Source organism: Hordeum vulgare, chromosome 2H, assembly GCF_904849725.1.
Source record: "Hordeum vulgare subsp. vulgare chromosome 2H, MorexV3_pseudomolecules_assembly, whole genome shotgun sequence".
Lineage (NCBI taxonomy): Eukaryota > Viridiplantae > Streptophyta > Magnoliopsida > Poales > Poaceae > Hordeum > Hordeum vulgare.
Window position 1 is genome coordinate 623,859,626 of NC_058519.1, and position 14,276 is coordinate 623,873,901.

The window sequence follows — 14,276 nt, forward strand, 5'->3', positions numbered from 1 at the left end:
TATTGCCGCTCGCAGGCTAGCGATCATTTTTCAGTTCGCTTTCTGAGTACATATGTAGATTTCAGTATTCTATACTGCTTATTCTGTCATTTTTAGTTTCAATCATCTTCAGTCCATGTTTCTTTCAGTTTTTCAGAGATTTATTCACTTTTAGATTTTTATTTTCCCAGTACATATGTCGTGTGTCTTCTTCAGTTTCAGTTTTAGATTTCGGTTCAGTGCGAGTTTAAGTCTTATTCCGGTTTCAGTCATCTGTATCATATTTTGTTCATCAGTCTGTCGGCATGTTTTATTATTTCTCATCAGTGTGTATGTTTTATTAATTTAATACTCTTTCTTTCCATATCAGTATAGTGTAAACCAAAATTGAAATTACTAAGTAAAACGTTTTTCAGTATTGTGATTTGTTTCTTGTATCAACTATCTGAAATTCAGTATTCTGTCAAAAGATCCAATTACACTAGCATGGTTCAAACTGGGGAAATTCAGTATTCTGTAAAACAAATCATGTTTTCTCAGTATCTCATTAGTCTCTTCTATTTTTTTATGCATGTCAGTTTTTAGTAATAGTAGTAAACCTGAATTGGATCTATTTAAATATCTGAATTTCATAGTTTTAGTATCACCATGTGCTCCATTCCCCTCATGATATTCATCATTTTTTCAATTTTTTAAGCCTGAGTTATGTGACTGTTCACTCTATCAACTATCTGAAATTCAGTACACTAACAAGAATAAGCTTTTGCTTGTTTGCTCCGGGGGATGGAGGCCACAGTCTGAGGGTGTAGTTTTTTCAGTTGCTCAATGTCAGTCTTCATTCTTTCTATGCAGGTAAGATTCCAATCTTGTAATCATTTTATTTTACCACCTATCATATTTTACAGGGTCCAATCATTCATTCTCTATATTTTTTCAGTAGATTCCACCTGTCAGATTTTTCAAGGATTTGGTATTTTTTAGTTCTTGAGCTATGAGTATATACAAGGATTGTGCTAGCACTTTTTCAGTCATGTTCCTATTTTGCTAGTTATTTTTTTCTAGGTAAAATATGAACACATTCAGTCACATTCAGTCACCCCCTACATTTTTTTCTAGGTAAAATATGAACACATAGCACATGTCTTTCTCTGAATTTTCAGATTTTATTCACAGTTTTGAAAGATTTCTTTGGTAAGGCAAAGTATGCAACTAGTGGGGGCGAGAGGGGGTGTACCTTAGTTTGGGCATGGTCAGTATGCGGCGGCTCCAAGTATCCCAGATCTGGATCGCAAGGATCCATGTCTTCTCCCCCGTCAGCCCCTGCACAAAGCTTTTACTTGCAGAAGAAGAAGGTGATCGGGACGAAAAGGCTTTGGACTGGGGTGGGGAGATTGGAGATCGGGGGCCAACCCAGTTCGCTAAACAGGTGAGAGACAGGGGTGGTGGGCAGGGCTCGGTGGGCAGCCTACACGTTTTTGTGTTAACGGGTCCGCTAGGAGCCCAATAGGCTTGGGCAGATTTTTGACCTGAAGCATGAAAGAAAACAAACGTTTTTCTGTACTGATGAAGCAGGAAAGAAAAGAAACATACTTAGACACGTGTCAATCAGCTATTGGAACAAAAAACGTCCTGACATGAATTTAAAAACAGACGACTGTTCATTAGTCACTCCCTAGAACTGTTGTAGTTCAGGAGACACCAATTACTCCCTCCATCATAAAATCGAAGCCCTATCTGGAGTACTTGAAAATTCCATCTTCAGTACCAAATACATATACTTTGAAAATAAATTTTATGATATGTGCACGTGCAGCGCACGTGTTGAGCAAAATAGACATTACAATGTAAAAATGGTGTTGAGCAAATTAAAAATAACACTGTGAAATTGACTTTAAAAAGGTTTAAATAATGTAGTGATACACCATGTATTAATCTACCTAGCTAATTACAATGTCTCTTGTAAGCAAAGATCAGACAAGGGGTACCTTTCAAAAAAACAATCAGAGAAGGAGTGCTATTGCAGCTTGAATTACTGAAGAGATAGGTATACCACTGGGAAAGCCCCTCAAATAATGGATAAGGAATACTCTGCGCTAATTCTAAGGATTACACTGTTTTCCACTCATCATCAATTAATTTTGCAGCTTGACCTGCTGACGAGATCTCAGCCTATCAAAACGTTAACCCTCCTATATAACTGATAGCAGGGAGGCTATATCTTGAGCTTCTCCTTAAAGCGTGAGATGAACTTGAACGCCAATTTATTTCTCCTCCTTTGTTGCTGAAGCAACATGTGAGTGGCAGTGTAGTGCACAGCGGCCGTGCGTGCAGTGTCATGTCGGGCATTGAGCGCAGTTACAGTTCAGTTTACGCGGCTACATGCGCGAGTACTTGCTTTGGCTTACTGTTCAGTGGGCACGTTCCTCTAAGTGCGCTGGCATGTTCTTGTAGTGCGGCATGCGTGTTTGTGCTGTGCGTTTGCATATTCTTTTCAAGGAAGCACCATATGTTTATGTGATCAGTTTCATGTTTTCTTTGTATGCTCTTCAGTAGATGAAAAAATGCAAGAGTCCTGGTTGGTTTGGGTACACAAAGTTTGGTGGATTTAGAGAAGTTTAAGTTTGCTTTTTTTAATAGTAGTAGAGATGACTTAATTAGCACCATTTTTTTGTTTATTAATTCAGTTCTTTTCTAAATGCAGAGCGAAGAAAAATCAATAACTCAATGGTCGTCCTATATTTTTGTCAGAGATGTTTTGTACCCGATTCAAAACAAGAGTAACGCTTTGCGTCATATCAGTGGCGCTGGGTGGGAAAATGCACTTAAAATCATGGGTTGGCAACTGGAAAAGAGGCTGGTTGCTTTTCTGATAAGCTTATGGGATGAAAAATCCAAAAGGTTTACCATTAACAAGGAGGCGATTGATATAAGACCCTACATTCAGAAAATTCTAGGTTATCCCAATGGTCAGCATGTCATTGTTTTTTATTCTGATGCTGCACGTGCCGATACGCAGCGGTACAAAACTTTCACAAAATCTGGAAAATCAATTCAGTGTAAAGATGCTCTTGAGATGCTGCAGAATGACAATATAGACCCGCTAGAGTACTGCATCATCTTCATCTTGCATGCCTTTGGGCATTACTTGAATCCAGGTAGCGTGAGAGTCATGGATAGACGACTCTTAAGCATTTTCAAGGGTGTTACTTTTGAGATGATCAAGTACATGAACTGGTGCGATCTTATCGGAGACGTTACGATTGCAGCCCTCAATGAGTATAAGATCAATCAGTTGAAGGACGAGAAGGACAAGTCCGAAAATAAAATGTGTGGGGGCTGTTTGGGCATACTGGCGGTAAGTGGTGTTCATGGGAGGATTAGTGGCTTTGAAAACTTGCAAACTGTATCTGATGAACTCTTGTTTCTCATGCAGGCCTTATTTTATGACTTGGTGACTGAGGACATAAATGATAAAAGTTTTCCGCGAGTAAATCATATCAGTGATGATGATTTGAAAACTTTGAATAACGCGACTGTTGAGTATTTGAAGAAGTTAGCACAGAAAGTAAGATATTGCACCTTTGAGTTTTATATGTCTTGTTTACTAGTATTTTAATGCGGAACCTTTTTGAAGGCCAAGAAAATGAATGTTTCGTTGTATACAACTGACTATGAAGTAGAAAGACCTGAGGACAGGGCTGATGCAAGACCTGAGGACAGGGCTGATGCATTACCATTGGTAAATCATCATCTGAAAATTGCTTCTGGACTCACGTGCAAAGCATTTCACAAACTATTTTGTGACTGCTTGTTCAAACTATTCCTGCACGGGCTGGAGGCTTCGAAGCCAGCAAGGCGACACAGCTTGTTAGGAGGTGGCTTCCAGTTTTTAGCGGCGGTGGTCACCAAGTGTTTCATGGCCACAAAGTATTTCATGCTTGTCAAACAACATTTTTTCATGCTTGTCAAACAGCATTTCACACCGTTAGGGGCCGCCTCACCCGGCACACCGCTGCTCCATTGCTACTCTGCTATCTGATGGGTACTCTGTTGGTTTATCGTATGTCATCTCTTAATTTCCTGATGTTATGTTGCTTCTAAATGGGCACAAAGCTGCTCCTGATGCTAACTAGTTTAGTAAAAACCTGGTGTTACTCCTGATTTGGACATGGTGATGGCTGGGCTTTAGCTTGCCACTCGTGGAAGGAGTTGTCTAGTCTGGTTTTAGTAAAAACCTGGTGTTACTCCTGATTTGGGCATAGTGATGGCTGGGCTTTAGCTTGCCACTGGTGGAAGGAGTTGTCCAGTCTGGCTCGGATGAAAGCAACGAGTGCATGGACGTTTCTAATTTTTGTTCATGGACAACCAGATCTAATGCGCCACAATGGTAAAATTTCATAAGAAGAAGCACGTGCTACGAGGTGAAGCCAAAATGGCCATGCATGTGTGGTCACCTGATTTATAAACTTCCTCTGACCCATAACTCCATGGTCTTTTTGGAAAAGGAGAATATATTAATATCGATCATGGATGCAGGGAAATATGGAAACCCAGAGTAGGACTGTAGGAGTAGTATTCTATTCTCTCACCCCTCGCCTATTTAAGAGCACGCTCCTCTGAGGCTAGACACTCTCACTCCACTTTCTCCGAAGTTCCCCTCCTCTCGCACGCCACTGCACTAAATTCCCACCGCTCTCAAGTATCCCGTCGCAGCCCATGGAAGAGTAAGCAAATCCAATCCCGTTTGGCCGCGGAGGCGAATCAGATCATCGAAAGCATGCTCGAGCGTCATCGACAAAAGTGCTCGTTGATCCGCAGATCGGGCACATAATTCCAGAGCATCGGTTTTTCTCCACATGCTCCCGGGCCACCGCCATCGTCGCCGACAACAAGGACAATGACATTTGCGCGGTTACAGAATCCCGAGCACCAGAGAGGAGAGATTGAGAAGGAGAAGTTGGTCAAGAATAAAGAGAAGGAGGTCCGGGAGGGCGCCGATGCGGTCCTCGCAAAACGCACTTCTCAAAAGCGAAACACAAATCAGATTAGACCAGCCAGGGCTAGACCAGGTAGACGGGGGCGCCTGAGCTGACGACCTCGGCGAGGAACATGACCTCTTCCACGACAAGGACTCCGTCAATGGTAAAGAGGTACTTCTACACATCTGCGGCATGACGACGGCCATGCAAGGCGTCGCAGAGGACGCGCCCAGCGAGTCTTTCCCCTTTGGTGATTGTGGGAGGCTTTGCCCCTCTCCTTCACTAAAGCGGACCGACAGAGAAGGCGTCACCATGGCCGTTCCATGCCACTTTGGTGCAAAGACTGCTTGGCCGGCACAGCCTCACAGATGGGTCGTCATCGCGCAGCTCTCCTCGGCTGCATCTTCCAAGCGCTCCCGTTCCGAGAGGCGCGGTTCCACCCGCGACCGGTTTGGACGACCCGGAGGCGACTGCAGCTGTAGGCTGTAGCGCTCCTCACCAGGTAGATCGGCGAGCTTATCCTCGGAGGTAGCAGAGACCATTCTCGGTCAGGTGAGCACTCGAGTTCAACACCTAGACTGCTGGCGAGCGGCACCACACCACAACTCGCCTTCCGTGCTCGATTTCCTCTAATTGCACATCACACTCCCGACACCGTTGAATCTCGCCGTCCATAGTCACCGGTGTTTGTCCATCCACGTCTAGCACCCTTGTTCAAACGAAAAATAACTGCAAATGAGAAGCAACAAAGTGGGAAGGAAACAAAAAGGAACCTACAAGAGAGTGCATGCCAGATTGTTTCAACATGCGTTGCATACAACAGTGTGCAGGCCGCAATTGCCGCACAGTGTACACGACCGCCCCCTTCTTACGTCCCCTCACTCTCACCGTCGCCGCCATGCCCTCCTCGTACGCCAAGGGATGTTGTTGAGCCCGCCTCGCCTTCCCCTTTCCTCTTTGCCATTTCCGCCTGGCCGTGCATCGCGGACTCCAGCAGCGCGACCGCGTTTGAACTCATCGTCCACCTCCCCACACTGGACGCACCTTACCGGCACCCGCCAACCCAGGTGCGCACTGCTACTGCAACAAAAGACCTTCCAACGGCGCCAGAAACAAGCGTGTTAACGGGAGACTATTCTTGTCTTGATACTCCTCAGCAACGGCACCAGGAATCCTTCTGCTACGGCTACGCCTTTAGGGACTTCCTTGGCAAATATGCAAAAGATTCCCCTGTGGCCTTGGAGCCTTGCGTTGGTGTTCCCTCGAAGCGGAAAGGATGATGTAGCACAGCGGCGGTAAGTATTTCCCTCAGTTTTGAGAACCAAGGTATCGATCCAGTGAAGGATTGTCACAAGTACCTGCACAAACACAAAGAGCTTGCACCCAACGCTATGAAGGGGTTGTCAATCCCTTATAGATTGTTTGCCAAGTGAGAACTAAAAGCAAAAAAGAAACAAAGTAAAGTAAAAGCGAAAGTGGAAACGATAGTTGTGAATAGACCCGGGGGCCATAGTGTTCACTAGTGGCTTCTCTCATGAAAGCAAGTAGACGGTGGGTGAACGAATTACTGTCGAGCAATTGATAGAACCGCGCAAAGTCGTGACGTTATCTAAGGCAATGATTATATCTATAGGCATCACGTCCAAAACAAGTAGACCGACACTTTCTGCATCTACTACTATTACTCCACACGTCGACCGCTATCCAGCATGCATATAGTGTATTAAGTCCAAAAGAACAGAGTAACGCCTTAAGCAAGATGACATGATGTAGATGGATAATCTCATATCTACGATAAAAGCCCATCTTGTTACCCTTGATGGCAACAACACGATGCGTGCCTTGCTGCCCCTTCTGCCACTGGGAAAGGTCACCACACGGTATGAACCCAAAACCAAGCACTTCTCCCATTGCAAGAATCATAGATCTAGTTGGCCAAACAAAACCCAAGACTCGGAGAGACTTACAAGGATATCAAATCATGCATATAAGAAATCAGCAAAGACTCAAATATATATCATAGATAATCTGATCACAAATCCACAATTCATTGGATCTCGACAAACACACCGCCAAAGAGGATTACATCGGATAGATCTCCATGAAGATCATGGAGAACTTTGTATTGAAGATCCAAGAGAGAGAAGAAGTCATCTAGCTACTAACTACGGACCCATAGGTCTGAAGTGAACTACTCACGAGTCATTGGAGAGGCGATGATGTTGATGTAGAAGCCCTCCAACTCCAAAGTCCCCTCCGGCAGGGCACCGGGAAGGGTCTTCAGATGAGATCTCGCGGAAACGGAAGCTTGCGGTGGTGGAAAAGTGTTTTCGTGGTTGCCCTGATTTTTTTCTGGATTTTAGGGAATATATAAGCGAAAGAGCTAGGGCAGGGGGGCTCCAGGGAGGCCAAGAGCCTGGTAGCCGCCGCCCCTGCTGGCGGATACAGGGCTTGTGGGCCCCCTGTGTCTCTCCTGCCTTGGCCCTCAAGTCCCCTGATCTTCTTCCATTCTGGAAAATTTTATTTCGGGGATTTTATTCCGTTTGGACTCCGTTCCAAAATCAGATATGAAAAGAGTCAAAAACACAGAAAAAAACAGGAACTGGCACTTGGCACTGAATTAATAAGTTAGTCCCAAAAAAGATATAAAAGGTACATAAAACATCCAAAGTTGACAAGATAACAACATGAAACGATCAAAAGTTATAGATACGTTTGAGACGTATCAGGGTTTCACGCCCCGATGGGCCTTATGGGGTGTGGGACGATACAAACCAGCCCCTAGTGGGCTCACATAAGCTCCCACTAAGGCCCATGAGGTTTGAGAGGCAAAAACCCAAAGGTGGAAAAGATGGAAAGGGTTTCCAAGTGGAAAGGAGGAATCCTACTCCTACTAGGAGTGGAGTAGGACTCCTCCACCTCCAATTTCGGCCAAACCTTGAGGGTTTGAGGCTGCCTCCTCCCTCCCTTCCTCCTATATATACTAGAGGTATTGAGAGTTTTTGAGACGCACAATTTCAGCCACGTGCTACCCTCTCCTATAGTTTGTAGTTCTTCCTCTAGATCGGATTTCTGCGGTGCTTAGGCGAAGCCCTGCAGGAATAGATCATCACCATCACCGCGCGCGACGTCATGCTGCCAGAGAACTCATCTATATCCCCATCTCTCTTGCTGGATCGAGAAGGCGGGGGTCGTCATCGAGCTGTACGTGTGCCGAACGCGGAGGTGTCGTCCGTTTGGCACTAGATCGGGATGGATCGTGATGGGATCGCGGGACGGATCATGATGAGATCGTGGGACGGGCTGCGATTTGAATTGCGAAGATGTTCCACTACATCAACTGTGTTATATACGATTCCGCTAAGAGATCTACAAGGGTATGTAGATTCACTCTCCCCTCTCGTAAATGATCATCACCATGGATAGGTATTGCGTGTGCGTAGGAATTTTTTTTGTTTCCCATGCGATGTTCCCCAACAGCCTTATGACTGGTAAGGCCCCTGAGGCTCGACGCTCAGGAGCCCCCCTTTGACGCTCAAGCGACTCTGCGTCGCTAGGATCCGGCCCCGCACATTTCCCAACCGCCGTTGCTTGCGACCGAATGGACGATCTCAGCTACGGAGTCAAGCCCTGCCACCCCTGATAACGACCGAATGTCCGTGGATGATATCAAGGGCGGCAGGTGGCCTTGTGACCGGTAAGGCCCGTGAGGCGCGATGCTCAAGAGTCCCCCCTTTAATGCTCATGTGGCCCCCATTTCATCATGTTGAGTATCGCCCTAGGGAGCTGCGGGGCCTCCCTAGTCCCCGCGTCGGGGCGACGCGCACCGGCCGGAGCCCCCGAGTGGGGCGATAGATCGCCCGAAGATGCAAGAAAGGCAAGATGTTAGGTCGCCGAATGGATGCAACGGGAGTTATAGAAACATGAGTAAACGTTATAATAGGCAGTGGCATGCCGCGAACACCTGAAGTTCCTGCGGTCAGCACGCACTCCTTAGAGCAGTGGACCCAAAAAATTACCTCGCATAACTTCTTTGCATATGAGGGGCGCCTCGCGAAGCCCAGCCCTCGGCGCCTGCTCCAACTCTATGGTTGCCTCGGGTGACCCGCGCCACTCATGTCTCGTCGCTTCATATGACTTGCCCTCCTCAAGCCTGGGATCCGGTTCTTCGTAGTTCCTCCGCGGGGGCGGCGGCCGGCGCCATGCCCCGCGGCTTAGGGGCGCTGGCGGCCTCCAGGGCGTTCCTTACTCCTAAGGAGAATAGGCGCCCAGGGTGGATGCTTGAGGCTCTTCCTCGTCGAGAGGGTTAGGTGGTATCGCATACTCCGGTACGTAAGGCTCCATGTAGGCGCTCGATCGACCTCCAAAGCCGTTCAACAGCACGACGGTGGCGGTCCCTCTCGGCGGCAGAGGGGGACCCCCCCGGCCGTGTTGCTCGAGGATATTCATGCGATGGACCTTTGTGCGAAGTCGCTTGTTCCTGTTGCCGCAGTTGGGTGGCCCTGGCATTGCTCGGTGCAGACTCCTTCCTTGGTGTCCTAGCATGTCTCCATCACCGTGGTTCACCCGCGCCGGCGCCTCCGCCGCCCGCTGCTGGCTACGCCTGAGGGAGCGCTCCTGCCTGGCCGCTCCGGGTTGTCGGGGGCCGACCTGGTCTTGGTGATGCGCGCCGGTGTGTGCATCGAATGTCCCACCATTCTCCGTCACTCCTCTGGTGGTTGCTGGCATGCTGCGCCTCGAGGCCAGCCGCCGGAATCTGGAGGAGGAGAAGGGCACCATGCGACGCGTCTCTCTCGGCCCCGCCCCGCGCAGGAGGGGCTCTGTCGCTTGCAGGCTCGGGGACCGGTGCCTACGGCCTTGAAGAAGAGTGGGGTCAGATGACCTTCTAGGCGATGGTGATCAGCTCCAAGATGTGGTCTGCCTAGGTGTCGAAGCCCCCTTGCGTCGGTCGTTGGAGGAGCATCTCGCTCGCCATCTGCAACACGTCGTGCACGCCGAGGTCCGCCAAGTTGATGCGGCGCGTCGGGTATGCCGATGGCGCCGTCCAGTCACCGGGCGCCTGGGTGGCGCGGGTGGTCTCGACGGTGGAGGTGATGTTGCGATCTGGTACGAGCCGCCTGGTACCACAACGCCGGTACACGTTGCGGCCGCTGTGGTATGACGGTTGGAGGCCAGCTCGATGAAGCTCGAAGAAGCTTTCTGGGCGTCGGTCATCGGAGCAGCGGGCCTAGGGAAGATGGAGCTCACAGAGGACCTCGACACGCCCCCTACTTGGCGAGTCAAATGTCGGATTTTCGTGCTCCGCAAAACCCTAAAGATTCGAACTCAGGGGCATGTACGAAAATCTCTCACGGCCTAACCTTGCCTTGCTCGCTACTCGATGGACGGGGCAATGAACTCACTCGATGGTGAGGAAGGCACAAAACACGGCAGTTTACCCAGGTTCGGGTCGCTGAGAAGCGTAATACCCTACTCCTGCTTTGGTGGATTGCCTCTCTTGGAGGTGGGTGGATGAACTGGTACAATGTTCTTGAGGGCCTCCGGAGGCTTGGTGTTGTGCCCGTGGGAGAATGAATGAGTCCCCCTCTACAAAGTAACCTACCCTCTATATATAGTGGCGGCCCCGGTCCTCTTCACTTATCGTTTTGACGGAAAGGGATCCCACAACGGCCAATTCCGAAGGGGGGCAGGGGAACATGCTCCCCTGTCCAAAAGTGGTCTTCGCTTGCAAAATGGTTGTCAGCGCTGCAAGGGCGGGTTCAGAGATGACGTCCGTCCTACCGGCGGGCGGCCATGGTCTTGTTCCACGAGAATGGAAACCTTTTAAAGATGCCTTGGAAACCTCTGGTACGTCCATGCCTCCTTTGCACTAAAGGGGAAACTATGTCGCCCCGCTGTGTGCTGCTCTCCTGTTCTTCCCTTACGTCATCCTTGACTCCTAAGGCCGGGCCTCGCATCGGAATATCTCCCGCTCCGGAGGGGTCCTGACGAGGCCCCTTGCGGGTCTTGATGTCGTTCCTCCTCGTGAGGCTTGACCCTCACGAGGGCTTTGTCTTGAGTGATGTCGGGCCCGTTAGCTTGCTTGATGAAGTGGACCAGCCCTGAGCCGCAGGCGGGCAGGTCTGGATACCATCATTACCAAAACGCCGACGGAATCCAATGCTGTTTACGAAAAGGAAAACATGTTCGTTGCTAAATATTGTACAATCTTTTGTTTGCTCTTAGGCGGAAATGTGCAATTGTTGCCGCAGATGCGGTGAGGTTGATCTGTAGGAAGGAACAATTAACGAATTGGTTGTCCATCTTTTCATCTACTGCTAGCTACGTACAAGATATTCATGGACGGTTTCATTGGTTGCCTTGATATATTATCAGCCGTTTCAGTGAGTCGTCAGCTCTTCTCCATGAGCGGGGTCAGCTCTACTTCTTCTTCCTCAGCCTCAACAACTTCACCATTTTCATCTCGGGGGAGGACAGAGAACTCGACGACACCTGACGACCCAGGTTTCACTTCATTTCCCGCGGAACCTCCGTCCGCAAGCAGCATCTCCGCGGGAAGGATGGTCGAGTTCTGGTCGCTGCGAGGCACGAGGAACAGGAATGCCAGCGGGAGCAGCCTCATGGCGTTCCTCGCCAGCACGGCCATCCAGAGGTTCCCGAACTCGGTCCGCGTGACGCTCAGCGCGTGCAGCAGGAGGCCACCCCACCAGGCGGACATGAGCAGGCCGAGGTTCTGGATGGACATGAGCAGGGCGAAGAAGGTGCCCTCGATGCCCAGAGGGCAGAGCTTGGAGCAGAGCACGAGGAGCGGCAGCCACTTCAGCTGGCCGATCAGCTGGGAGACGCTGTTGTCGATCACGGCGAAGAGGTAGTCCGGCACGCCGATCCTCAGGTTCAGCCTGGTGACCAGCACCAGGTCGATCATCCCCGACAGGCAGCCTAGCAGCTGGCCCCATAGGAGCAGGCCACGGAACGGGTAGTCCTTGAGCATGTTCTGGTAGAGCAGGACGCCGAGCAGCGAGCCGACTGAGCCTATCGAGTAGATGAGACCGATGAATCCCTGCACAAAATCGAAGGCCCCATCCATCAGTTCTTGTCGATCTTGTAATGCTGGCATCTGAAGAACTCTTGTAGAAGAAAGAAATTATACCTCGGAAAATGCGAGTCCGGTGCTGGAATCTGTGTACCAGTAGAACAGCCCTCCTTGGATGTCCGGGCTTAGCACGAACATCAAGAACATGTAAACGCACGGCCTCCAGACTTGCGGGCACTTCAATGTTGCCCACATTGATTCAACTGCTTCATAGAACTTCTTGTGAACCTGAATATATTACAGATTTACAGTAACAAACTTGGGAGTGATTCATGTTCGTAACTGTATTTAGTTGGTAGCTTCTGAAGCTTAAGCTCACCTGGTTGTACTCAAAATCCTTGGCCCTGTCCTCCTTGACAAGAATCCCGGCCGAAAACACGAGCACGGAGGGGATGCTCAGCAAGCCAAGAGCACCCTGAAAAGAACATCGGAATCGATATGCTGAATTTCTACAAACACCATCCATCTTCTCAGGAAATGTTCAGTTCAGACCTGAGAGCCTATCGCGTGGACGAGGAGGCCGCTGATGGAGTACCCCACCAATGCGCCGGCGGAGGAGCTATACCCGCACAGGCTCTGCATGTCGGCGGCGAGCGGAGGGTGGCTTATGCTGTTCTGCGCGACCATGGCGTCCACCACGACGTCGGCTATGGCGGCGCCCGCGGCCTGCGTCGTGAACGCCATCAACGCCGGTGCGATCGCCGGCGTGCGGCGCAGAGCAAGCGTGAGCATGGACGAAACGCCCATGACGCCTTGCATGGTTCGTTACAATACATGGATCAGGACAGCTTAAAGAAGGGAGAGCAGATTCAGAACGACGTTGACCATAGCAAGCAAAGCATTGGCTTGGCTCACCTGCGAGGAGAAGGTACGGGCGGCGGCGGTAGCCGGCGACGGGGACGACGTCGGTGAAGAGGCCCCAGAGGGGCTTGACGACCCAGGGCACGTTGACGACGCCCTGGTAGAACTGCGAGGCGGCCGGCTGCACGCGCTGCACGTCCTTCCAGTAGTACCCCGCGGCGACGCTGCCGAACGAGGAGCCGACGCCCTGGCAGGCGCCGTAGACGGCGACGACGGCGAGCACGAAGCTCCAATGCAGCTCGCGGGACAGACGACCGAGCCAGCCGCAGGGGAGGGTGCCATTGGGAGCGAAGCAGCCGCCATTGCCGTCCCCGTATCCGGGATCTGGGGCGGCCTTGAGATTTCCATCTCCCTGGGGTGTTTCTTGGAGTTGGAGCTGCTCCATCTGAGCAGAGTGATTCCTTCCCTTTCGCTGTGCGGTTTTTTGGAATCTATTGAGAAACCACCATGATTTGGACCGGAACAATGAAGGTCCCCGCCATTGCTTGCTGTTCAGAGAGGATGCGCAGGTACAATGCACGGATCAGGATGGATGGGTTTCTTGATCCGCCTGTTCCCAGTGTTTGACTTCATTTGTCTTAATGGTAGAGTATATTATATGCAGCAGCTGGTTCAGGCTTCGACGTCGTCACGTGTACTGCGGTTTTTTTTTTGAGCGGGACGTGTACTGCGGTTTTCAATAGAAAGATCGTTACTGTAACTCTTGTCTTCAGGACGTAGTCGTAGAGAGAGTACCCATCCGTCCCGAATTACTTCTACACAACTCGAAAACAGTTTTTTGTCATCTGTCTAGTCTTTGTTGTCTGCTAGCTGATGACAAAGAGTGTCTTTGCCGTCAGCTTCAGCAAAACAGACGGCAAAGCACAGGCTGATGGCATACAGTCTTTTTGCCATCTGTCACATCTTTGCCGTCTGCTAGCGGACGGCAAAGAGTCCAGAGGCAGACGACAAAGATATAGATAGGCCCACCTGACCACGGGGTGGCTAGGTCAAACTGAAGTCGGACCTTTGTCGTCTGCTAGCGGACGGCAAAGAGTCCGGAGGCAGACGACAAAGAGTCTAGACTCTTTGCCGTCCGCCGGCAGACGGCAATGCTCTAACACCGTTAACGACTCCTTCCCCCCCCCCCCCACCCCGCCCCTCTCTCTCTGTAACGGTCACCCCGCCCGCCCCTCTCTCTCTCCCCCCACCCCGCGCGCCCCTCTCTCTGTAACGGCCGCCGCCACCACCGTCGCGCCGCCTCCCCCGTCGCGTCGCCGCCCCTATCGCCCCTGTCGCCCCCACTGCCGCCCCTGTCGCCCCCGCCGCCGCCCCTCTCTCTCTCTCCCCACCTCGCCCCCGCTGCCGCTGCCCCACCACCGTCA

The 14,276-nt window shown here is 50.4% G+C and overlaps 1 protein-coding gene across 1 annotated transcript; it reads right to left on the bottom strand.

Annotated features, from left to right (window-relative positions):
• Positions 1 to 11,121: 11,121 nt before the first annotated feature.
• On the bottom strand, positions 11,122 to 13,465 carry LOC123430928 (probable folate-biopterin transporter 2). The gene is made up of 5 exons (XM_045114756.1): positions 12,907 to 13,465; positions 12,544 to 12,803; positions 12,371 to 12,466; positions 12,109 to 12,279; positions 11,122 to 12,018 (listed from the first exon to the last, which is right to left on the bottom strand). Exons 1-5 carry the CDS (start codon positions 13,295 to 13,297, stop codon positions 11,350 to 11,352), a joined length of 1,587 nt encoding a protein of 528 aa, XP_044970691.1. The 5' UTR covers positions 13,298 to 13,465; the 3' UTR covers positions 11,122 to 11,349.
• Between the last annotated feature and the right edge of the window lie 811 nt (positions 13,466 to 14,276).